This window comes from Falco rusticolus, chromosome 2 (genome assembly GCF_015220075.1).
Source record: "Falco rusticolus isolate bFalRus1 chromosome 2, bFalRus1.pri, whole genome shotgun sequence".
Lineage (NCBI taxonomy): Eukaryota > Metazoa > Chordata > Aves > Falconiformes > Falconidae > Falco > Falco rusticolus.
The window spans coordinates 24056738-24083583 of record NC_051188.1 but is presented as its reverse complement, the minus strand read 5'-3'; the positions used below and the strand labels follow the sequence as shown (position 1 = coordinate 24083583).

Sequence of the window (26846 nt, the reverse complement as noted above, 5' to 3'; positions counted from 1 at the left end):
CCGGGCAACCCCCGGGCGGCGGGAAAGCCCCACCGCCCCTCCGGAGCGACAAACCGAGGGGCAGCACGGCTGGCAGAAGGCGGGGGGACCGGGGTGGGCGCTGAGGAGGCGCCTCCCGCGCTCGGCCGCCGCCGCGCAGAGAAGGCGCTTAACAGCCGCCCCCAGGCGGGCGCAAAACACCGCCTGCCCGCGCTCCCGGCCCCTCCCGCCCCAGCACGGCTCGGCCCCGCCCCTTCCCGCCTGGACCCGCCCCCTCCCCGCCCGCTCTGGCGCCGGAGCCGCAGCCCCGCCCCGCCTCCTCCCCTCCCGGAGCCGGCGGCATCCCCGATCGCCATGAGAACAGGCGCGTCAGCGAGCCCCGGCGCCGCTGATTGGCAGGAATTGTTCGAGAACGCCGCCGAAAGCGGAAGCGGAAGCTGCACGTGGAGCCGGTGAGTGGTTGCCGCAGTTTCTGGAAACTTCGTCTCATTGTCATATTTAAAGCGGCGGTGCCGGCTGCCCTCCTCTTCCGTCTGCGCACGGAGCCGCCGCGCTCGCCGTACCGGGGCCGGTGGCTGCAGCAGCGCCGGGAGCGAGCCGGGGCGGAGGCCCCCCCCGGTGGCGGGGCCATGGCTGTGGTGGGCTTCGACTTGGGCTTCCAGAGCTGCTACATCGCCGTGGCGCGGGCCGGCGGCATCGAGACCGTCGCCAACGAGTTCAGCGACCGGTGCACGCCGTGAGTGCGGGGGGCTGCGGGGTCTCCCGCGGGCAGGGGCCAGGCGATGGCTGGCGGTGGGGAGCCTGCGGTGGAACGTACTGGAAGCTTCCAGACGGGGGGGGGCGCCCGCCCGCTGTGGGGCCAGCGCGTCCCCCGGCGCTCGCCGCCTGCTCACGGCCCCCTGCGGGGAGGGCAGGCGCTGGGCGGCTGCGGGCCCCCGTGAGGCGGCGCGGGCAGCGTGTCTTGCGGGCGCTGGCACAGGGGGGGAAGGGGGGCTGGCCCGCGGCGCGGGGGCTGGGGAGGCTGGCGGCTGCGGGCAGGGTTGGTTCTGCCGGGGCAGCCCGCTTTAAATGGGACAGGGGAACACGCAGACGCAGCCACCCATCCCCCCTCGCCGTCCGGTGGGCTTCTGTAACTGCCCCCGAGCAGCTCTCCTATGGTCTGAGGTCAGCTGGAGAAAGCCGCAGGCGCAAGGCGGGAGTTAGTTGTAAAGTTACGAGCAGCCAGACACGGATGGGTAAGGTGTAGTGTGGATGTGGGCTCTTAAGGGTGACCATCGTGTGTAACTGTTCAGATAAACCATCGTGGAAAGTCCTGCGTTCAAGCCGACTTTGAGTTTGGCAGGTGTCTTGTAGAGGTTTCCTGCAAGCTCAAGAACGGTGCTTCAACGGGAAGACTTTGGTGTTTTATTTGTAGTTGTAGAAAACGTATTTGTGATAGAACTCTGTTGGGTTTGTGGTCAGTACAGAGTTCATTAGCCTGTTTTTCTTTTCAGATCGGTGGTTTCGTTTGGATCCAAAAACAGAGCTATTGGTGTCTCAGCTAAAAACCAGGTAGGTTGTTTCCTGGCGTTTGGGCATAACAGCAAATCGGCCTATGCAAAGCGTTCAAGTGACAGTGACAGTGAAGGCAGTTGGCTTGCCGTAGTTTAAAACAAACAACTTTATTTTCCTTCAAGCATTTTTAGAAATGCTGCACTATGCTTCCTTCAGAGAAATGCAGGATGGTTTTGCTAGAATGTTGCTGCTCTGTCTTTCATTAATGGTAGTATTTTCCAATTGAACCTGTTCCTTTTCTGACAACTTAAGCGTATTGGTTTTCTTTTCCTTATGGTTATATGTAGGATTTTCCTTGCGCTTGAAGAAAAACATTTTAAATGCTGTGTATAGTTTCTTAAAATTAGATGCAAAGGGAGAGTCTGGGCTCAGATTCTTAAAGCTATTTAGGTACCTTACTACCTTTGGTTTCATTAACAGGTATATACCATAAAAGTGCCTGTGTCTTTGAAGATATAAGCCCTTACTTTTGTTCTGGGGTTTTTCTTATTGAGATGCTCTGAAAGATTGAATGCCTTCTTCATTTAAGTAGTATTTTCAATGTAGAAGGAAAGCTAAATTTTGACAAATTTTAGAATAAGTAAATGTAATGGTTAAATAAATCCTTAGGTTAATGTAACTGCTGCTGGTTACAAGTGTGCAGCCTCCGCTGGCCTGTGTAGATCTCATGTAGTAGTAAAAGGACTGCAGCGAGTTTCCATGGAGAGAGCACTAAAGGAGGCGCTTTTTTCCACACTGTAGTAGCTTCCCTCTTAATTTTGAACAGCCATGGCAGTACATGTTACATGTTCACAAGCACACATATACTTCCAGTTACAGGTTAAAATTTGGAATACTGAGTTAAGTATATGTGCTTGTGTCTTTTCCTTAAATTTCATTTTAGCATTGCTTTTTTGTTTATTTGACTGCTTCCACTATTTCAACTCAGAAACTAGTATGATTCATCATTGTACAGAAAAGAGTTGTTACTTAAAACAAGTGATCTGAATCTTATGTACTCTCAAGTGTGCTTCAGTATTGTTAGGTTATTCCAGAAAATGCTGTTGAAAATGTGAGCTAAGCTGAAAGTGGAGTAGGTTGTCTTTCAGATTGCATGTATTTACAGTAGTGGCCACCTGTAACTTCAGTTGCCTTCAGACTAAACTTTTATAAGATGTTAATATATTGAGTCTTTCATGCTTGGCTGTCCTACCAGTTGAAACAGTATTTTTGCCAGAAGAAAAGAATGTGATACTTAAATGCTCTGAAATCCTTTATCATTTTATTTCTCTTGCTGTAAGTGGTCCAGCTTGGCTGACCATCTGAGATCTAAATCATGCTTCTTTCATCAGTGTAGAAGTTTCTTGACATAAACAACTAAGAGTTGTATTTTCACTGTCCTACAGTGTAGCAGGTACTTAAATCAAGGAGTAAAGTGATCCCTTTCATTTGAACAAGGTTTAGTTTTAAAAAAAAAAAACAAAACCAAAAACAAGCCCAATGCAAAACAGAAGAAAAAAGCCAGGATTTTTGACTGACTTCTGTGTAAGAGAGCTTGTAATACGCAGAGGTGCTCTCTTACTTTAACACTTGAGGAGCTGCTGTTGGAGCAAATTATCAAAGAATTTTTTTTCCTTTAGGTTACTGGTAGCATTGGAGATGAGGACAGTGTATTAGTTAACAGACCATAATTCTCAGCTTTTGTAATTGTGACTAAGCGGGAAGATACTAAAATATGCTGCAGACCTAATGGCATACAATTAGTCTAAAAATATTTGAAGGTTGTTCTTTTAGAAAAGGCTCTGAGGTTAATTCTAAATTAGGCTATAAAAGCTACCAGAATGTGTGCTTCTCTGCCCACTGCATGGTAATAATTTGTGCTTCTAAGTTCTTCAGCACTACAGCTCTGAATTACGTAGCAATCAAGTAAGTATTCTGAACTTACAGCTCTACAAATAAATGAATCTGTGCTGGGAAACGATCTTGCACACAGGAACCTAAATACTCTATTGCATTAAACTACTGGAATAGTTCCTGGTGTGATTTTTAGCCTGTACTAACCTGTGCTCTTACTAGTAATGCAGGGCACTGTTTGGTGATTAGAATAAACCAAGGATGATTCCCAGTAGGGGATTTGCATGTGACATCTTTCTTTCCACACACACAGCTATCTGAAAATTACTCTTTAATATATGGATATAGCTTGCTCCTTTTGTCAGGGAGCTTTTCTGTTGAACTGCCATAGTTGCATATTTTTCTAATACAAGATGTAGCCCAAATTCTTCAGTTCCATGATGGAAAGGAAATTTTGCATGCAATAAGAAACTGATGCTTTCCTTGAAGGTGGTGAATGCTAGAAACATTCCCTAGTATGCCTATCATTTGAGTTACCATGCGATCTGTTGGTGCCTGCCTAAATATGTTCTGGAGAGAACACCATGCTTCTCTCCAATAGAATGGGATTAATTCTGCTCTGACATAACTTGCAGTATTTCTTTTAGGCTGGTCTAGTTTCTGTTCTGCATTGTATTATTGATAAATGAGTGCTGTTCCAGAACAGTTGGTTCTGAGGGGAGCTTGCATTGTAGTTTAGCATGTCCTTTGAGCTGCAGTTGTTACCAAAAAAGTGTCAAGTTTCTTGTTGTTGTCTGTGTGCTGTATCCTTCTTTGCTCTGGTGCAAGAATTTGACATGGTTTCAAAGTACAGGGTGAGGGGGGGAGGGTGAAATATGTGGGGAGACTTATTAGTGTGAAACTTAGTAACTGCATAAACATTTGTTTGCACTTCAATGTAATGGGTTTTAAAGTGAACAGCTGAAGGTGCTGTGGCTGAGATTGGAGTGCCAGTTCACAAGCATTGCAACTACTTGTGAAGCTGGCTCCTATCTTTAATTGTTTGAATTCTGTCTAAATTCTATCACTTGGTTGCCAAGGCAAGCAGCTCGGGTCCCAGCAGGACTGGCAGTGGAGTGCTCCAGCAGTGTGCACAGCAGGATTTCCTGAACTGGGGAACCTTTTATTGCCTTTTAAAAGGCAATAAAGAAATGTTTCTCTAAATACATTAGCATCAGGAGGGCAAAGGAGGATCTCCATCCTTTATTGGGTGTGGGGGGAAGCATAGTGACAAAGGATGAGGAAAAGGCTGAGGTACTTAATGCCATCTTTGCCTCAGTCTTCCACAGTAAGACCAGTTGTTCTCCAGGTACCCAGCCCCCCTGAGCTGGAAGACAGGGACAGGGAGCAGAATGAAGCCCCCACAAGCCAAGGGGAAATGGTCAGTGACCTGCTGCACTGCTTAGACACACACAAGTCTATGGGGTTGGATGGGACCCACCTGAGGGTACCGAGGGAGCTGATGGAAGGGCTCACCAAGCCACTTTCAATCATTTATCAGCAGTCCTGGCTGACTGGGGAGGTCCCAGTTGACTGGAGGTTGGCCAATGTGATGCCCATCTACAAGAAGGGCAGGAAGGAGGATCTGAGGAGCTACAGGCCTGTCAGCCTGACCTCGGTGCAGGGGAAGGTTGTGGAGCAGGTCATCTTCAGTGCCATTACGTTGCACGTAGAGAACAACCAGGTGGTCAGGACCAGCCATTATGGGTTTATGAAAGGCAGGTCCTCCTTGACAAACCTGGTCTCCTTCTACAACAAGATGACCTGCTTAGTGGATGAGGGAAAGGCTGTGGATGTTGTCTACCTGGACCTTAGTGAAGCCTTTGATATAGTCTCCCACAGCATTCTCCTGGAGAGGTGGGCTGTGCATACTTTGTATGTGTGTCCTCTGTGCTGGGTTAGAAGCTGGCTGGCTGGCCGAGCCCAAAGAGTGGTGGTGAATGGAGATACATCCAGCTGGTGGCCAGTCACAAGTGGTGCTCCCCAGGGCTCAGTGCTGGGGCCAGTCCTGTTCAATCTCTTTATCAATGATCTAGTTGAGAGGATCGAGTGCGCCCTTAGAAAGCTGGAAGATGACACTAAGTTGTGGGACAATGATCTGCTTGAGGGTAGGAAGGGCTCTGCAGAGGGGTCTGGGTGGGCTGGATCAGTGGGCAGAGTCCAGTGGCGTGAGTCTCAACAGGGAGAAATGCTCGATTCTGTGCTTGGGCCACAACAATGCCACACAATGTTACAGGCTTGGGGAAAAGTGGCTTGAAAGCTGCCTGGCAAAAAAAGACCTGAGGGTGTCAGTCAACAGCCAGCTGGATATGAGCCAGCCGTGTGCCCAGGTGGACTAGAAGGCCAGTAGCTTTCTGGCTTGTATCCGAAACTGGCCAGCAGCACCAGGGCAGTGACTGTCCCTCTGTACTCAAGTGGCACTGGTGGGGCTGCATCTCAAATCCTGTGTTCAGTTTTGGGCCACTCTTCAAGAGGGGTGTAGTGGTGGCAGAGCATGTCCACAGAAGGGTGAAGGGTCTGCAGCCCAAGTCTGATGAGGCGCAGCTGAGAGAACTGGAATTTAGTCTGGACAGGAGGAGATTGAGGAGGGACCTTATCACTCTATAGTGATCTGAAGGGAGGTTGCAGGCAGGTGGGTGTTGGTCTCTTCTCCCAACTACGAAGTGATGGGGCAAGAAGTGGTCTCAAGCTGTGCTGGGGGGGTTTAGATTGGCTATTGGGAAAAGTGTCTTTACTGAAAGGCTTGTCAAGCATTGGAACAGGCTGTCAGGAAAGTTGGTTGAGTCACCATCCCTGGAGGTGTTTAAAAAATGCACAGATGTGGTGCTTAGGAACATGGTTTAGTGGTGGACTTGGCAGTGCTGGGTTAATTTTTGGACCCAATGATCTTAAAGGTCTTTGTCAGCCTAAATGATTCTGTGATTCCAAATTAGGTGACTAAAGCAGTAGGCACTGTAAGATCCTGTTATTGCTCACCTGATTGCCTCAAGATTTTAGAGATAATTGTATAATCCTTGTAATAATTAATTAGTAATGGTCTCTAGGTATCTGTCTGAGTCCTATAATCTTTTGTAGTAATGAGCTGATATCAAGTACCAGATAGTAATTACAGGTGTTACAGATGCAGATCTGACCAGTTGTCTTAAAACTTGACTGATGCTTTGAGGCTTACAGACCAGCACTGAACATAGCTGGTTAAATGAGTGGATTTCTAAATATCCTGTATTTCTTTACAGCAAATTACTCATGCCCACAACACGGTATCTAACTTCAAGAGATTCCATGGCCGTGCATTTAATGATCCTTTTGTTCAGAAGGAAAAAGAGAAGTTGAGCTATGATTTGGTTCCCATGAAGAATGGTGGAGTTGGAGTAAAGGTAAATTTGCCGTCTATTTTTTGGGGTTATATAGTTAAATGTAAAATTTTATTTCTCGGCACCTAATCATGAAAATATGGGTTTCTTTTAATTAACCCTAAAGATATTCTTTAACTTTTCTGTTGAAGAGCAGCTTCATCTTTAAACAGCGGATGTTAACTAGCAAATTAAGGTCCATATGTGAGTAATTGCTGAAATGTGAGCTTCCCTGTTGGCAAATTGTACATTCAACTCAGACATCCCAGCAGAAAAACTGCTAGGATAATTATGAGGTCATATGGTTTTGCTTTGAAGTATTAACCTTTCTCACATTTATGTGGAATGTATTGCAACAGTTACATGCTTACAAAATCCTTATAAAGTAGTATGAATTCTTCTTTATAATAATTGCTGTAAATGAGTGACATGTTTTAGTGGACTGCCTGGCATAAGTTACTTGCAACAGATGTTCAAAACCAGTTTGTACCATGTTGCAGGTTTGATTCTTGCTTATATTTCAAGGAGTTTTCTGATAAAATGTTAGCTTTTCCTAGAATAGATGCAGTTAGTAACATTGTATTCGTTTAGTGAGGTAGTTAAAAATATCAATAATGAAGCCTTGCTGGCATAGCATGATGCTGCTTCTTTAATGAAGACCCTAACTTAGAGCTGTGCATTTAGTTTGCTGCTTTTCTCCATGCCTTGAGCTGGTGCCTCAACAATTCAGTATGTAGCCAGCCTAGGTAATGAATAAATTACAGAAGAGATTATACATTAGAAATAATTCTGACCAGAAGAGCAGTCAAGCTTTACAAAAAGAGGAGATGCTGTTTCTTACATTATTTGTGACTTGAGCTTAATGGGTAAGTTCAGACAAATTACAATGAAATGTGAACTTTATTTACAGTGTGTTTGAGAGTCTCTTCCTGTATGAGAAACCAAGTAGCACTGTTTTGCCACTATTAGGCTATTTCTTCTTTGTTCTCAGGCTGTTTGGAGAACAAATTAGTGGGTTTTTCTGTTTAACTGTGGATAAAGTTTTAAGAATTGTTTCAGTAACATTCAGTAAGACTGGGATGTTTAGAGAACAGTTTTTCTATTAGAACTGAAATGCTTAATCTTTCCCCAAACTAGACTGATGTGAATAAAAGACAAATGCTGTTTTCAAGACTCAATTGTAACATGTTCCTTTGCTTCATCACTGCCCACTTACTCTTACACAGAAAAGTGGTGATTCAAGAACAATTTCTTGGTAAGGGAGCAACAGATTTCTTTTTGCTGAGCTTAATCTTAAGCTTTTAGTTTTATGTGCATAGGTGACCTGTGCAACAGTTCTTCACATATTTGAGCACAAGCATAAAAATCTCAACAGAAAATAGCAAGTAATTTTGGACTTTTTTGCAGTTGGCAGCAGTCTGAAAATTGATGGCTGTTTTTAATTTTTTGCAGAATACTGTGTGATCATGTCTAGCTTTAGAGACACTTTAGACATGTGTCACTCTTTAAATCACTTCCTAGCCATTTTCTTCTAGAGTTGATACGGTTCTTGATGTTTTAAGTCTGTGAAAATGGAATTACTGCTTCTGTAGACACTCAACTGGGAAATTAAATTGTAAAGTGAAGTTCTGTAATGAAATAATGAAACATGTCATGATTGATGTTAGTCAGCAGTGCATCAAAAAACATTAAATGTAAATTTTTCCTCCAGTTGAAACAATGGAATTATTTTTACCTATTTATTCTATCCAGGTCATGTACATGGATGAGGAGCATATCTTCAGTGTGGAACAGGTTTCAGCTATGTTATTGACTAAATTAAAGGAGACTGCAGAGAGTAACCTGAAAAAACCAGTAACAGACTGTGTTATTTCTGTAAGTAATTGTACTGCACAGGAACGTTATGTCATTTAACTTCATCTATTGAGGGCATTTTGTTTCTATTCATGTAGAGTAAAGTAGAACACTGCATAAGCACCTACAGGGGGATTAATCCTAACTAGCTTTAGAGCTTTTGACTTAAAGAAATCCCAGGGCCTCTTCCATATTCCAGATCCTGACCCACTTCATGAACTCATTCTCTTGGAGATGTCTGAACTTCTGGACCCAGAGTATTTCTGGGATCCAGGTATATACCTTTCTGCTGCATCTTGTTTCTGTGATTAAGCATGCTGATTACTCATAGAAGATACCTTTGTTTATCAAGGTTTACCTTGTGGCAGCTGAAAACTTTAGTTTCTGTCTGTTTATCTTCATCCTCTCAGTAAGTTAAGTTTTTTATGATTTATGACTGCACAGAAAATGACCTCAGATAAAGAACAGTCATTGCATCACAAAGCCAGAGTATAAAATTACATCTGCCTCTGTTTTCAGTGACTATGAACAAGTCTGTCTCACATTGCACCTAGGAATATTTAGTTCTGTAATTAGAAGAGTTTGTTCTCCAGTCAATACCTGTAAAGTTAGTGTCCTTCCTCTGATGTAGTAGTTTACCTCCCTGAGGACACTGGAGGTCATTGTCCAGTGCCAATGCTGGAGATCTGTAGCAAGTTTTCAGCATGTGCATTCAGATTCTCTTACCACTCTTTGCCCAAAGTGATCTTGGCCAAAACAGATTATTTTTTTAATTTGTTATCCCTTACTACTTTGCATCTCTCACATCTGTAACATTGCTGTACTTCTGTGTTGTTGCACACTGCCTCCCCTCCCCTTTAGTTTCTTGGACAGGAGTACATCTGCTAATTCTGACTAAGGTTATTCCATGTCTGTCTCCATAATGCCCAGTTTCACATTTAGCACCAGTAATTAAGGTTCCTAGAATTTGTATACAAATAACTTGTTTCTTGCTAGTACGTGCTCATGTAAACTAGCTGATGCACATTTAATTCAGTCTCAGCTTGACTGCAGAGAATACTTGAAGTCTCGATTCAGTACAGTAGTTGCATGTTCAGACTTGTAGTGAACATGTGTCCTCCTCAAAGAGGAGGAATAGATACAATTTTTAAATGAGTACTTCCAAATAAAGGGTGTGATACTTCATTTTCTGGAAATAACTTTCCATTCTCACCTGTTTGCTTTCAGGTGCCATCATTTTTCACAGATGCTGAAAGGAGGTCCCTTCTGGATGCAGCTCAGATTGTTGGATTAAATTGTCTTAGGTTAATGAATGACATGACTGCAGGTAAGTGGGGTAAAATAGCAGTTTCTGCAAATGAAAGTTGTGATAGAGGATGCAATTAGATACTCTAAAAAACAGGACTGACTTGAAAAATTGGATATGAGACGTAAGAGCAACAAGTTTTTACATTTTTCCTGATTTACAGTCTTTCATTTTAATGTCTTCTGTGTGAACAGGTAGAAGAGATTGAGATCTAGTGATATGTTACCTCCCTGAGTATGTACTTAGAAGTCACCACATGTACTTGGACTACTTGTCCATTTGGTTTACTGTCAAGACTTCATGAAAGAAATCTTACGATGTACAGCTGTGGGATTTAGGCACTCTAAAGGAAGTTCCTTGATTGTCAACACCTAGTAATTTCCAAGGCTAGTTGTCAGTGCAATTGTGGCTTCAAAACACATACCCCCAAAAAAAGGCAATTAATCTCCTTTGCTAATCTGTTTGGAACTCTAAAAACACTTTGGCAGAACCAAGAGCTCATTTGGTGTTTCTTAAGACAACAGGGTAAGAATACTTGTTTTAAGTTTTTCTGTTTGTGTTTAGTGAGAGAGAGCATTTGTTCCCTGTTTTCAGATGGTGTAGTAACTAGCACTTGGTTCCTGGGGGATGGGTTGGGAAGTAGAGGTCTGTACCAGAACCTGTACTACCTACATTAGTTACGTAAGTAGGGGAGATGTTACTTTAGAAAAATGTTCCATGCAAGCATGTTTGGTGCACACCAACTGGATTCATGCTTTTTGAATTTTAAAATTCTAAGGAGAAAGCAATCTTAGATATGTATTGATGGAGTGGTATCTTAAATGTTTTTTCCAGAACTGGTTTCGGATGACTAACTAAATGGTAATATATAGTATTTCTAGTAAACGTAGTTGTTTAATTAGTATTAACTTTACATTGCGCACTAGGTATTTGCATCAAACACAGAGCAAGCCTGACAGTATCATTGCAAAAGCCACAGGTGCATGTTTCTGTCACCTAGCTTTAGCTTAATTCTTTGTTTATAAAGCAGAGTGCTACAGGGATTGTGTGGTAGTGTGAATTCTTGAGTGGGGTAAGTGTGGACCCCACAGTTGGCAGGCTTTGTCCCATATGCCTGGATTCTTTTGAAATACAGGTCTTGTACATCTTTAGGGTGACTGGAGACAGGAGGAGCAAGTACAAATATCTAGCCCTGTATTTTTAACCTTCAAATTCAATTTTCAAAGTGTTCATGAAGAAACTTTGTATCCATAAAGAAAGAAATTAGTGTAGGACTGAAAAAAAAAATGTTTTCCAGCCTTAGCAGTCAAAAGAGAGTACCTTTCCAACCTCTTCCAGTACCAAAGCAAAAATAATCCTTCACACCAATTCAGAGGTGGGCTTTCAACGGTGGGGTGATATGAGCCAACCAAAGGTCTTGCCAGAAGAGGTGTTGGCACTTCCTTTTTATTAGTTTGGCAGAACATATCAGGCCAGTCTGGCCTTTCAAGAACCTTGAGAGCTTTTCAAGACTTTTTAGCAAGGATCTTTGGAAGCTTTACTATTGAGATGGATGGTTTCCAGAAGAGCAGATAGCCCTTTCATCCCCTTAGCAGCACCAGCAGCCTTTCTTTACTGTGTAGTACTTAACATTTACAATTCTCTTCTTCACGTTGCAAGACTAATGAGTACTGTCCAAGTTTTTCTAATATTTTAAATGTATGAATCTTTAATTATATCTTTGGGGAAGGGGTCCTGAGGTATAGTAACGCAGAAAGAAAAATCTTTACCTAAAGGCAAATTCTGCTGTGACTTACCAAGTTTCGTTCATAACTTTATTTTTAGCTTAGAAACAAGGGCAATGTGTTTGTTCTGCTCAGAAATACAATGAGAATGAACAGACCCAATACAGTTTCAGTCAAATTTAGATCTCGAGGATATAACAGATACATTTCATGAAACAGAAGTGAGAGAATGTCTTTGTGACTATAAAATGTTGCTCTTTAGAGCACATATTCCTGGCTTTCCTTACCACCTTCCCTAATGCAGCTGTCTTGCCTGATAATTCAATACCCTGGCTGTTATCTTCATTTTGTTTTTTTTGTCATACACAAATATACATCCTTGCACGTTCTATCTCATGCCAAAATCTCAGCCTTTCTGATTTAACCATGCAGCCAAGACTCTCTTAGGGGTTTATTTACCTTCAATTACTGCATCAGACTCTTGTCTAGCTCTGATGCTGCTATCTATCCAGAATAAATGCTGCTTCAAAACTGTATTCTGTTCTTTGACTTTATCATCCTGCGTTTACATGCCCCACTGGCTTCTGTTTTACACTTTCGATGCGCTTCACAAACTGTCCTTGCCTGATACTCTATATAGATGTAGATTCTTCACTTTTGCAGCCTCTGCTGACCATTTATACCATTCTCAGACAAAACCTTCATGACTGGGAAATACTCCTTGTAAATACAAAACTGGGTTTTGTTGTAAAGATTATTTGTGGTTTTGATTACTATGCAAAGCAAAAAAGATTTGTTAATAAACAGATCAAAGTAAAGACCGCCCCAGCAGGATTATTGCGCCTTAGTTTTGTGTGCTTAGACACTTGGAGAGCAAATAATGTGACTGAGGATATTTTGCTTCTCAGATTCTATAACATATATTGATGGAATAAAGCTTCCACGTAGGTAAGACCTTGCACAGGTATTGGTCTTGCTGGTCTTGATCCTGTAGCTTAACAGTCACAGGGATATGATGACGTGCAATTGGAGACTCATTAGAGATTGCATGGATAATATCTGACACTTGTTTTGCAGTGGCTCTCAATTACGGAATTTATAAGCAAGACCTTCCCGCTCCTGAAGAGAAGCCACGGATAGTTGTCTTTGTTGATATGGGACATTCTGCATTTCAAGTATCAGCCTGTGCATTCAACAAGAGTAAGCTAAAGGTAGTAAGATTAAATGAAAATAGAAGGGTTTGAGACATTAGAATTAAACAGCCTGTAAACTTGCCTTGTCTTTAAATTATGAAATAATTTAATGCATGGAAAGTGGCAGTGGGTCAAAAGATTAAGATTTTTGTGTCCTTCATTTCATTAGCATGGTTTCAAACAGCTGTAGATTCCTTGCAGTACCCCAGTGTAAGATATACAATACAACTGCTATCATTCAGTTTGTTTTGTCTAAATGTGTGTATGGATTAATTTGTGAGCGCTTAGTATTGTCACCTAGTTACATAGTCTTCTACTGTAAAACTGAACAGCAATTTCTGGCTGATGTGGCTCATTGAAGTACTTAAGCCTGTGCATTGGAGGATAGGCTGACTTGCCCCCAGCCTTTCTTGAAGCAGAGGCTTGCTGATATTGGAAGACTGCTGCCCAATTTGATTTTTTTACTGAGTATAAGACTAAATAATTGTGTTCTTTCAAACCAGGTACTTGGTACAGCATTTGACCCTTTCCTAGGTGGAAGAAACTTTGATGGAAAGCTAGTAGATTACTTCAGTGCAGAAATAAAATCAAAGTACAAACTGGATCCAAAAGCAAAAGTTCGAGCTCTTCTTCGCCTGTATCAGGAATGTGAAAAGCTGAAGAAACTAATGAGTTCAAATAGCACTGACATTCCCCTCAATATTGAGTGTTTCATGAATGATACTGATGTATCTGGAAAAATGAACAGGTGAGTTCCTAGTGTGCAATACAGGCAGTTGCTTTGGTGGGTGTATTTCTTAAACGAGTGTTTCTTCCTGTGTTTGAAAGAAATTTACTGTGCTAAATTAAGCACAGGTGCTAAGTAGCTGTGGCATTTTTTTAATACTAGAATAACTAAGGTTGTGAAACGTAATGTTCAGCTAGCTGAGCAATGTTTCAGTGTAGTAATGCATGCATTAAGAAGCTTGAATTCCTTTTGTACAATGACACATTCTTAAAACCATGGGTTGATGCATGTAAACCAGACCCAGAGGGGGTTGGATGCGTATTTAGACCTCCTGTGTGTTTTAGATAACCTAAATCCCATATTGCTCTTAAGATAGCAACAACTGAAGCTTTGTTCCCTTTTTCTGTTCGTACCGTACTGTGGATATCAACAGAGAAATGGAGGACAGAAACAGTGCTTGATGGGGGATGACTTGATTATGGCCCAAGTGTAAATTACGTCCATGTCTCTTGCACACACTCACAGGCATAACTTGATTTGCAGTTGCTGTTAGTCCTGTAACTACTGCCAAGAGACTGGTGGGGTATTTTTCTTCCCTCCAGTATTGAGGCAACAGCTTTTAATTGAAAGGAAGTATCAATGTTTTCTGAATGCTATCTGTAACCTCTACTTGAGAAACAAATACATAGCACCTGCCCAAACAATACCTTTATCTTATGTAACTGCATTGATAACTCCATAGGAAAATCTGTAAGCAGCTTTTCATGCACTATATTGTCTATGGTTGTCACTTCAGTCTACTTGCAGGGGTTTAGCTTTAAGGTCTGTTTGCAGTGTAGTTAACAAACCTAGTCAGTATCAGTTGGAAACAAATACCAGGAAATCCTAGTGATGGGACAGGCAGTCTTTGGTTAATTCATATTTTTTTTCCTTAGATCACAATTTGAAGAATTGTGTGCTGACCTGCTGCAAAGGATAGAGATCCCTTTGCTTTCATTAATGGAACAAACACAACTGAGAGTGGAAGATGTAACTGCTGTAGAGATTGTGGGAGGAGCAACCCGCATTCCTGCTGTCAAAGAGAGGATTGCTAAATTCTTTGGCAAGGATGTCAGCATGACACTGAATGCAGATGAAGCCATAGCTAGGGGCTGTGCTTTGCAGGTATAGTACTGGCAACACTTGATAAATGTAAGATAAACTTCCTGAGAGCACTTCTGTGAAGAATTAGCCAAGCAGTTACGAGACATTGCAGAAGTGGTCCATTTAAAAATATGCAAGGTAACATACATATGCACTGGGTCTTTTCATGGGACTATGCTGTTTAAAAACACCTGAGTGCTACCCTGTGGTGCAGTACTTTACTGAAAGTGCTGATGCTGGGTATAATCTGTAAGCATTCTACTCTTCAAAAGAACGGGATCTAGGGATCTTCAATGAAGAAAATTTAAATCGCTGTCAAGTTGAGGGAAGAGATACTTTTAATCAGCAAAATGTTTGAGAAGTGTTTTGGGAGACCCCAAAGCACTGCAAGCTTGCATTTTCTGGTATCCAGCTTCCCATCAATGTGAAACAGACTGATTTTATCTCCCTCCCCACGATTTTTACAGTTTTCAACTAGTGAACTACGTTTTACAAGCAACTGTATTTTACTCACTCTGCCTTCTTCCTTTTCTGCTTTACTTACTCTCTTATTTCACCCTCTCTTCTTTGACTTGTTTCTTTACCCTGTCTCGGTAATTATTTTCCATCACTAATAATCAGTTGTCTCCAGGGAAAGAAGCAAGACCTGTAAGATAAACACCACCTCTTTTAGGACTAAGTAATACAGCACTTCCATTCTTTACAGTCCTGGTCTTTTAGTATGTTACTTTTTTCACAAGCTATGATAAGAACAAGGCTAGAAGTCTCATTAACCCAAAGGGTATGAACACTTCTGCATGAGATTTCTGCTTTCTTGTTGTAGTCCATTGAAATCAATAAATTTGCCTAGCTCTTGTTCTAGTAAAGTAAACACAGTTTTCTTTCTTGTTTAAACTGTTTAGCTGTCTTGGGGTTGGGTGGAATAGAGCAGTTAACCAACTTTAATGCATGTCTGTTTTTTGTTTAGTGTGCAATTCTTTCTCCGGCTTTTAAAGTGAGAGAATTCTCTGTGACAGATGCTACACCATTTCCAATATCTCTGTTGTGGAACACAGAAGCAGAGGACACTGAAGGGTAGGTGGCTCAAACTACAGTTCTGGGAAGCTTTTGGCCTTCATAATTCAAGGATAATGTTCTTGGTTGCATTTAAATTAGGATCTTGGCATTCTGATGCAGAAAACCTATAGGCCATCTACCAGAGATGGCCGACAGCAGAGATTGTGTAAAGGCATGCATTGAAATTCTAACCGTAACTAATGTTAAAAAAATAAGGATTTTTAAAAATTATGATTGAATGAGCTACCAACCAATATCTTGTCCTGCATTACCCTTATCTGGTTGTCAGGTTTTGGAACACAAAATAAACTAGAACTGCTGGATCCTGGTCCCAGTTTCCTTTCTGGCTTTTTTACTTGAGGGTACTCCTAACACCTATCTGGATTCTTATTTTAGTAGGAACATTATGTGCTATGTTATGTAAATATTGTGAGTTTACATGGATGCTAGTTATCTGGCTGAAAACAAAAAACTAGTTAACTCGTAGGGTTTCATACGAGATTTTTTTGCAATTGCAGTGCCTTTTAAGACTCACATCTCTGCTAATAAGTATGCCATGTCTGTAGGAAACACAGTTGCTGTCTAGGATGTAAAGAGGTCAGAGTTTAATTTTTGGGGAAGTTTAGAGTTATAGACAGACCTTTCTCATTCTTTGTAATTCAGCCTTTTCTGGTTTTTTGTCTGTTTTCTGTATAGATGCAGATCCTAATTTTTCTAACACATGCTTCTGAGAGCAACCTGTGGGTTTACATTCTAGGTGAAGCTCTTATTTTCTCATATTTAGGTTCCTAGACGAGATCCTTCCATTTAAGAGACAAAACTTAGTTGGAAGTTAAAATCAGGCTGGCATAATAGTTGACAGACCCTAGAGGAAGAACATGAAAAAAGCTGCTTGTATTTCTGTTCCATGAAGGAATGAATAATAATCTGGAGTCAGGGCTCTCAACTGAGCTACAGAAAGTGAATAAGGAATTAACAGAGCTATAATTAGCATTTTGAGACTACCTGAGGAAGGGTGCAAATAATGGTTTAAATTATGCTATTCCAAGCTCAAAACAATATTTTTACAGGAAACAGATTTTGGAGGTCTGCTGATAGTCTGTCACTGAATTGCCACCTACATCTAAACTTATTTGCTTCTGAGAGTCAAAATTAGTGGAAGAGGACAATTTTCCTTTACAGTGCACAACAGTAATTTTTTCCTTACAGTAGTGAAGTGTCTGTCTTGGATTTGTTCAGAAGGGTAAATGTGTCAAGACGTGGTGATGTTTTCCTGAAGATCCTAGATCAAAGCCTTTCAGCTCAATCAATCTGCTAAAAGTGGTATTTTTCCCTTAATTATAGGGTTCATGAGGTCTTCAGCAGAAATCATGCAGTACCTTTCTCCAAGGTTCTTACATTCTATAGGAAAGGTCCATTTGAGTTAGAAGCTTTTTATTCTGATCCTAATGGAGTCCCATATCCTGAGTCAAAAATTGGTAAGTAAGTGTCCTGGAGCTGGTCTTGTCTCACATTGTTTGGTCTTAAATCAGTCCTCCAACTGTGGTGTGTTACAGTACAGTTACATGACATATATTTAGGGGGTTTGTGCCTGAGGCACTCAATTTTCAATTCTTCCATTCCATAGATAACTGAACTTGAATCTTTTATTTTTCTGCCTCCTAAAGTTACTTCAGTCCAATGAAGAAATGAGGGGAAACTACAGTGGAATGTCCAGGACTGAAATGGAGCTATCAATGCAAAAGATAACTTTCTTAATCTTTTTTTCTGCTTATCGCTAAAGCAATCTAGGAATACTTGTAAAAATATCTCCTACATATAAGTAACTTCAATTGGTTAACTCAAGACCTGTTATTTTTTCCGATGGTTTTGTATAGTGCTGAATAGGTTTTAATCAAGGCAGTCTGAAATAGTGGCAGCCACAAGACTATGGTATTGATCTGTATTGTCTAGGTCCCGTTTATAAGCAGCTCTTTCATCCTTTTTGACAAATTACAATGTTGACAATTACAAAGAGTTTATAGTGTGGTTAGAAAACGACTGTGATGGTAAAGACAGGCCAATGAAATAATCGCTCTTGAGTTCTAATTCTAAGCATGCAATGAAGTGTTGTATGCTTGCATGCAAAATTAAGAGAAAGCTATTGCTAGCTGTCAAGTAACTGCTTGTTTTGTTAGGGAGCTCAACAGTGTTTTTTCAGTGGTAGAAGAAATGACAAATCTTGGTTAAGTATTTGACAGTACAGCTGTCCTGTTTGTTAAAATACAGTATCACCAGAATTTGTGTTAAATATAAGCTTTATAAATATTCTTTAAATGGGCGGGAGAACATACAGGGTGAACAATCTCCATCTGATTTACCGATATTTCAGCTGATATCTAATGCACTAAGTTACCAGTTACCAAAAACTATTATTCTACCAGGAAACATCTGTTATTTTCTCTGCTTCAAAGCAAATTAGTTATTTCAAATTAGTTAGTTCAAATACCATATGTCTTAGAAACCAGGACAATATTTTGCAGTTACAGAAACAACAGGCTTTCTTTCATGTAAACTTTTACCATAAAGACGGACAGTGGGATATGAGACTGTTCAATTTATGTGGCTTTAACAAACAAGATGATTAACTGCTGTTCTGCAAACTGGTTTCAGCTCACTTGCTGATGAACTCTGCTCAGAACAAATCTGTTAGTAGCTCAGTGGGTGAGTTAGTAGTTGTGATGAGACTACCAGTGGAGTTGTGATCTGTCCTCCCTTCTATTATTGGATTTACAAGAGTGGAAATTACATTCTTTAGCCTATAAAGTAAGCAGGTAAAAACTTGTATACTTGTGGCTTAGATATATTGATGAAGAAATGGGGTGTGTGAGCATGCATATATCCAGCCTGTGATGAAATTGGTGTACTTGTAATTTGCAACTATACAAGCATTGTGATCTCCAGGTCACTGTTTTGGTGATAGGCATAAAACCATGTAGTGAGCAAGAAAAATGTCTCTTCTTAATGTCAGGGAGATCTGATCATTCATTTATTGTTAAAACTAGTTGTCTGTCTCTTTCTCTGCTTCACAATGTTTAAGTATTACAGGATTTAGAAAACAATTATGTTCTGCCCTACAGTAAAAGGTAATGGCAGACTGACATGGATGTTAGAAGCTGAAAAGAACACTTACAGAAATACTCTATGTTGGGCAGTAATTTGTATTAAAAAGACATACTGCTTAATTACCAGCTGGGGTTAAACCATGATGCAGTGTTAAGTGCCACACAGTCATTTGCTCACTCCCCCTCACCCAGAGGAGAGGAGGGTTGGGAAGGAATGCAAAACTTGAGGCTTTCTTAATTGTTCTTAAGAACAATTTAATAATTGAGATAAAATAAACCCAAAAGAACAATAATAATAACAATAGCAGCTATAATGAAAAGGAGGGAGAAGGGGAGGAATGAAATCTAAAGGGAAGGGAGGAAAGAAAACTAGTGATGCATAATACAACTGCTCACCACCTGCTGATTGATGCCCAACCAGTCCCTGAGCAATGACCGGCAGCCCTGGCCAACCCCCTCAGCTTATATACTCAGCACAATGTCATATGGTATGGAATACCCCTTTAGCTAGTCTGGGTCAGCTGTCCTGGCTGTGTCCCCTTCCAGTTTCCTGTGCCCCTCCAGCTTTCCTGCTGGCAAGGCCTGAGAAACAAAGAAGTCCCTGACCACACTGTTCCCAAATCCCAAACACAACCCTGCAGTAGCCACCAAGAAGAAAATTAACTCTATCCCAGCTGAAACCAGGACACACTGGCATTAGACTAAATCTTTGCTTAGCTTTCTTTCATCCCACTATAGCATCACAGCTAGCACAAGTAAGGCAGAACAAGCTTGTAGGTTTTTTTATTTACTCTGTATTACTAGTGGCAGGAGAACCTGCCCTAGATAATGAAAATAAACGTTTTTCCCTTTTGATTTGTAAGGTAAAGTTGGCTGAAAAGCAGCATACTTCTTGGTTGTGGTTTTTTTTGGAGTATTCATTTTGGAGACCATGAGACTAGCATAGAGGTTTCATTGAATATTTAGAAAATGTGTTCTCTATGAAGAAAAAGGAGGTGTCTTCCTGGCTCTGTAATATTACCTATTTAATTCCACTGTGTGAGTATTGATTCTTTTTGATTTAGGTAGGTATGTTATTCAGAATGTGGCAGCCCAGAAAGATGGTGAGAAGTCTAAAGTCAAAGTGAAAGTCCGTGTCAATACTCATGGCATTTTCAGTGTGTCCACTGCGTCCATGGTAGAACCAGCCAAAAGTGAAGAGAGTGAAGATGTCAGTGTTGAGACTGAAGTGGAGTCTCAGGACCAGAGGCCTGTTGAAAAATCAAGTGATGTAAGTTGACCTTTAATGTGTGTGAATGTCCTTACCGATGAAAGTGTGTTCTGCTGTTACATACTCCGGAAGAAAAATGCCGCCTTATGAGGTTAATTTTGAGATGTGCATAGCTGTCGGGAAAGGCAATGTCTTTATAAGAATAGGAGAAAATGTGTGCTATCTCGAAAGTGGTGGATTTCGAAAGCAGTTATTGGGCAAAGTGCCAAATAGCAGCAGGTGGGTTGCTTACAGCTGTCAGAGTTATCAGACTGTTCTAAATGGAAAAACTTGGTTTGCGTTATTAGTCATCCATGTTCTCTATTTAAAGGACTTGTGTGTAAAGTTTAAAAAAAACTTTGAAAGGGAAAACTGGATTGTTTTCTACAGCATTGAAGGGGAGGGGAACGCTGGGGAATAATGCAGCATTGTTATGGTTACGTGGTGCTTTAATTTTCTGAGAAGGAAAAAAACCTTGAAAGCTATGACTCAGTAAATTAAAAGCCACTTTCTGTAGGAGGAAGTGGTAGCATATGCACACAAGTATTATGCTGCAAGCCTGGCACTGGTAGCATTTTCACTAAGTTCTTCTGAACCTACACTTAGTCTGTATCTCCGTTAAAGCGTGTGTGTTTCTGCGTGTGCACAGAATGCTTTGTAGGGCACTTTGTGCGGTATGTGCGTCAGTAGTGAAGTGCCCTATAACTTTTATTAAATACAAGTGCACACGCCTTCTACATCCTTTGTGCCTGGGCTTTCATTTCAGAAAAATATCCAGCAAGAGAACAGTGAGGCTGGAACACAGTCCCAGGTACAAACTGATGGTCAGCAAACGTCACAGTCTCCCCCTTCATCAGAACCTCCCTCTGAAGAAAACAAAATCCCAGATGTCAAGAAAGTGAGTGACCCTTTAACTCTGTTGAAAATGTTATGCTCTATAATGGTAGCTTTTAAAATAGTAATATATTTCAGGGGAAAAAAAGGAACTTGTTGCTCAGAACTTTTTTCACATTTGTACCTTTTCTGTTGTGAAAAACATATATATCTCATGATTGCTTTCATACAGAGTTTGCAAAAGAATTCTTGCCAGAAGTCTCTCTTTGTCTTTATGCAGTGTTGTACAGCTAATTTGTTTTGGTTGCAGACATTTCATTTTGTTTAACAGCTGTTAGAGGCCAAGCTTATTATGCCTGAGAGTAGTTGGAATCAGGAATTCATAAACCTAAGAGGAAATAATCTAGGTGAAAAAATTACACCTGCATGATGTTGCCAGTAGTTTGCTCTTTCATCTGTGTAGGATGAAGAATATTTTGGGTTAAAACCTTACCACTGTCTGCATTGCTAGTGAAGTGCTAACCTACAGATGGATGCTCCTGGAAAACCTGCAAATACACCATATATCTGAGAAATGTAGCTCAGTAGTACTTAGAGTCCATGAAATAGACTGTAAGGAGACTAGGGCAGTAAGTGGAATCCCCAAAAGGAAAGTGCCTCACAAGTATATTTTGAAGATTCTGAAAGAACACAGAAAATCTCTTCATGTTCTTCCTGTGAATGTTTCTTTACTCATAGCGCTACTTCATCAGAAGGAAGTCAGGAAAATAATCTTATTGTTCTTCTCTCCAACTCAGACAAATGAGAAGAAAGGTGATCAGCCCCCAGAAGCTAAAAAGCCCAAGATAAAAGTGAAGAATGTGGAACTACCTATTGAAGCGAACTTGGTTTGGCAGTTAGGAAAGGATCTCCTCAATATGTATATTGAAACAGAGGTGAGTTAGTGTGGTTATACTGCTTTCTTGGTTGCAGTTATTAACCATTCATCTGCTTTGTAAGCCACCCTCTGATCTTACACTGTAACCCTCGAGCGTGGACTCTATTTACAGCAAGCTAACTTTTAATACATAACTGACAAATGTTAATCAGAAAGATTGAATTATCTATAGCCATAGTGTGAGAGCACTGATCTGTGGGATGACATCACAGATTGGTTCAAGCTGTTGTAATTCAGAGAAGTGCAACCCATTTCCTTGGATGAGTCTACTGCGTAGCAGTGAATTCCAACAGTTACATGAGCAGAGGCTTGTGGGAGATTACTGTGTTTTACAGGAGCTGTGATTTGCAGAATGCTGTTTGAACATAGGTGTTTTTAATATTTTCTGTGGTTACACAGGGGAAGATGATTATGCAAGATAAACTGGAGAAAGAAAGAAATGATGCAAAGAATGCAGTGGAGGAATATGTGTATGAGTTCAGGGACAAGTTGTCTGGACCATATGAGAAATTTGTTTGTGAAAAGGTAGGTTATGGTTTCAGGAGCGTCTCTGAAAATACTGATACCAAATACCTATTCTATATTCCTTGGTCAAGCTTTTTCATAGTCATCCTGGAAACAGCTGAAAACCATAACTCATTTGAATTATGGCTGGGAGTGATCCAGAGTTAGGTTCAGGTTTAGGAAATGGTACATATCATTGACAATAAATTTTGTCACAAACAAGCTAAATCTTTGTTTCCAAATAAAATTGGTGACTAGAAGGAGAAGCTGTGTTGCTGTATCCTTAACCAAAAATGTGAATTAAAACTGCACCCCAAGCATTAGTTTAGTCAAGGATAAAAAGACTATATATAAATGCTACCTATGTTGTAGATTTATGTGGTTTTCAGTTCAGAAGCTGGTGTCGTTTGAGTGACTTACTTAGTAGGCAAAAGCTGCAGTAGAAATGTAATATTTGTGTAGGAGGCTAAGAATTAATGTGTATATTTGCCAGTGTCCTGTTACTGTAAGACAAACACAGTCAATTGGTGCATATTTTGATGTTTGACATGTTGGCACATAGGATCTGCAGGGGTTCTCTGCACTCCTAACAGAGACAGAAGGCTGGCTGTATGAAGAGGGTGAGGACGAAGCTAAGCAGGTGTATGTAGACAAATTGGAGGATTTAAAGGTAAGTCTCTTAGTATGCCCAAAATTCAAAATATTGCAAAAAAACTATGTTAAGAAGTGTTAATGGATCATATAACATACAAATTGCTTTTTCTAGAAATTGGGTACTCCAATTCAAATGCGCTATCAAGAAGCAGAAGAACGACCAAAGCTGTTAGAAGAATTGGGACACAGGCTCCAGTATTATGCTACGATAGCTGGGGAGTTCAGGAATAAAGTAAGTGGTCTCAAAGTAACTTTTTTTTTACCACATAGTGTTTCACTGAGGCTCACCAGCTGGCAGAGCCTTCAAATTCACTTTCAGATGAGCTGCAATCAACTGTTATATAGGTCAGAAATTTAACACCGCAAATGTTTCCCAGTACTCAAAGAATCTTGCACAGTATGTCATATCTTCAGTTTGGATGTTTTCAGGTCAAAAGGGACATTCTTATAAAGAGTGAAGGTTAGGCTGTGGTCTGATTCTTGATCTTTTAAAAGCTAATCTGACTCTTTTTAGAAGTGTGATCTTCTAGTTCTTTTGGGAGCAAGAATTTTTGCCATGGTGAAAAGCAGTAACGTAAAAGCTACTCAGGATAAACTAAAACATCCAGCTTTATTATATATGGGTGTTTGGCCTTTTTTTTTTTTTTGCCATTGGTATTTGAAGATTACTTTCTTGATAAGCATTCACACCTTTGAAAATTTTCTCCTTGGGTTTCAACTTTGTGAGTTAATAGGGCAGCTCACAACACTCAGGCTAATTCAGTTTAAGATTGAGGCTTGCATTAGACACAGTTATGTCCTTGTAGCTATAGACTACAAAATAGTTATTAAGTGAAGTCACTCAGTAGCATTACACATTCTTGAAATAACCAGCATCATGGAAAATAGTACATTTAGGACTTGAAACCATGTTTAGTATTCTTAACTAAACATAGGTTGCGTTGCTGGGTAGGTACTTCTCCTGACACCAGTTAATCGTGTAACTGTGGCATTGTAGGGAATGCTCCTAAAGTCGTACAACTCTGATCCTTTCTGTGTACAGCAGAATTGTGATGTCTAAACTACCTTGGGCCTATGTAAGAATGTCCAGGAGGGAGGTGATGTTTTTGTTAAGAATGTTTTACTTCAGAAGCTTCACAAACAGGTCACGCAGTGTTCCCTCTGTGAACTAGGTTTGTTTGACTGTTGGGCAAAGGAAGCTTTTATTTTGATATCTGTATTTCTTGTCTCTCACTATAACAGATCTGTCTTGTGGCCAACCATTTTGAAAATCAGTAAAGTTTATAAGTTGTTGGTAATTGGGATAGTCTTGTTGGCATAACTTGATGACAGTAAACTTGACATTACTAACTAATATAAAACACTTGTATTTGGGCAGGATGAGAAATACATTCATATCGATGAAATGGAAATGATGAAAGTAGAGAAGTGTGTTAGTGAAATGATAGAGTGGATGAATAACGCTGTGAGTGCACAAGCGAAGAAGAGCTTAGATCAGGATCCAGCTGTGCGTTCAAGTGAAATTAAGGCAAAGCTACAGGTAAGTACTGAAGGAAACTAATTTTAGAGGCTGATTCTAAAACTAGACTGGTATCTGTCTCCCTCTTCCCCCAATTTCATCTTGCTGCTCTGGTGTTCTTAAAAGGTGGTTGGAAAGTATGGACAGAGGGAGATTCAGTGCAAAGCAGAGAAGCTGTACTATACAGTGTATAATTCTCTGGAGCTTATTGACATTTTGTTTTTCAGTCACCTTAAACACTCAGCTTGTTTTTCAGTGTTACTGGTAGGCCCAAAATAGTCTTAGAAAAAAACTTGTGTGAAATACAAAATATTATTGAAGAAGTTTGCTTGCAGACCTTGAGAAAGTAGACCAGTTTATTTCAGGGTACAGTAAGTACTTGTCAGTTTGGACTCGGGGAAACACACAGAAGCAAGTTTCAAATCTTTTGGGCACAGGTCTCTTCACAGGAGAGAGACTGCTGGCTGGGTCCTTAATGTCTATTCTGACCACGTGTTTTCCCCTACTTTTAGGAGTTAAACAATGTCTGTGAACCTGTTGTGACACAACCAAAACCAAAAGTTGACTCTCCTAAGGAAGAAAACCCATTAAATGAACGGAGCGATTATAAAACTGAAGACATGGGAGAAGATGACAAAAATTCTGAAATGCCTCAACAAAATGGTGAATGTCATCCAAGCGATCAAAATACCATTAGCATGGACTTGGACTAAACCACTGCACTTGCAGCAAGTTATTTCATCCCATGACAGAAGATATTTTTGCTGTCGTATGTAATGGGGGGTGGGAATGCATTGTTTTGGGAACTATTTATATTTTTTTCTTAAGACTTGTCTGGAATATGTTGTGTTATGGGAGGAAGAATAGTAATAGTGTTGGTCATGACTATCCTAAAAGGAAAATTGCCTTGGTAACTTTCAGATTCCTGTGGAATTGAGTTCATACTAAGCTTCTGTGCAGTATTTAACAGTGTGCATCACTAAAGATGAAAAGAAGCCCTTGCTCTGAAATATACTGCTCCTTCAAAAGGTTGTAATCGAAACCTTCGTAGGCATTTGTAGATGCCAAGGTAGTTTTCTTTCGTCTGGACATCTGATTGGGTATGTCAATAAAAAGCCAGTGTCTGTCCCGTTCATAAGGACTTTCCAGAAGAAATACTTCTGTTCTAAGGTTTTTAATTATTGCAGTCCAAAGCACTTATTATCTGATAAGATGGTGAAATGTGTTAGTAGCATGCAGAAACGCTTACGTTTCATCTCTTGCTAAACAATACATTTTTCATGTGGGGTACATAAAATGAAGGAAATGCTAATTCTGTTAGTGTTATTGTGAAGCTTTTTAATGAGCTTTAAAATAAAGTTCATTTTACTGATATCTCCTGACTTGTTGGGTTTAACTGTTTTCAGTACTTCTGGTGTAAGTGTTGCCTTTTTCACAGTTTGACAAGCCATTGCTTTGTGTTCCTGTGCCCAAGAGTCAAAAAGGCTTAAAACTCACACATGTAGCAGAGAAGAGTTGTGCAGCGAGTTGAATGTAACTCAGCTGCTTAATGAGTTATGCCTGTTTCTTTTCCTTGCCCCGTGGGTTGTACACACCTGAAAACCTGGAAGCTTCACAGATGTTAAAGCATAGGACAGAATTTGTAACTCACAGAACCCTATAGCTTAGTGACAATAATCTGCAGTTCAGAATTGGATGTTAAAACCTGGCTGAATTCTTAGGCCAGGCTCTGCTGCCTTTTATTACAGACTAAACTGAAATGGTGAAACGAGATTTCAGCCCATTCTGCTGAGCAAGTGGCTCTGGTTAGACCTTGGGTAAAGGTTTTAAAAATTAAGAATTCCTCGTGCTTGGAGCAGAGGAGGATGCTGAAAGAGATGGCTTGTATCCTCTGCTTTAGACACCAAATTACATTAATGAATTGGGCACCTGAAGTACTGAGGGAAGGATTTTTCTTGGAAGCATATTCCAAAGGGTGTTATCTCTGCTATATATTGGAGCATAGGCCCCATATATATTAAGCACGTGACGCCAGATGCTGGAAGATTGTCTCTAAATGCAAAGGATTTTTTTATTTTTAAAGTTGATGTGGCTCCAGCAGCATTTTGTCTGCAGCAACAAAACTCAAGGGAGAAAAGATAAATTAGTCCTACTGGAGCTACTGAAGAGGGAGGACAGGTGGGGACTGGTGCTTTCTAGGGCTAACTAATCCTATTTGTGGTAAGTGTTTTTCTTCTAGCTGGTGTTTTAACAGCACCCTAAGTCTTCTCACAGCCAGGGGCGG

At 40.7% G+C, this 26846-nt stretch overlaps 1 protein-coding gene across 3 annotated transcripts; it reads left to right on the top strand.

Moving 5' to 3' along the window:
* The first annotated feature begins 298 nt into the window (after positions 1–298).
* HSPH1 (heat shock protein family H (Hsp110) member 1) lies at positions 299–25944 on the top strand. Of its 3 annotated transcripts, none has more exons than XM_037376707.1 (18): positions 299–431; positions 1473–1530; positions 6642–6782; positions 8511–8633; positions 9840–9939; positions 12720–12853; positions 13339–13583; positions 14498–14726; positions 15673–15779; positions 17106–17239; positions 19930–20135; positions 20881–21012; positions 21746–21883; positions 22285–22410; positions 22952–23059; positions 23156–23275; positions 24422–24583; positions 25075–25944. In XM_037376707.1, exons 1-18 carry the CDS (start codon positions 334–336, stop codon positions 25273–25275), a joined length of 2562 nt encoding a protein of 853 aa, XP_037232604.1. In that variant the 5' UTR covers positions 299–333; the 3' UTR covers positions 25276–25944. The 3 variants fall into 3 exon arrangements, with proteins under 3 accessions (XP_037232604.1, XP_037232603.1, XP_037232605.1); XM_037376706.1 differs by lacking the exon at positions 299–431 and adding an exon at positions 457–715; XM_037376708.1 differs by lacking the exon at positions 299–431 and adding an exon at positions 1033–1214.
* The last annotated feature ends 902 nt before the right edge of the window (positions 25945–26846 follow it).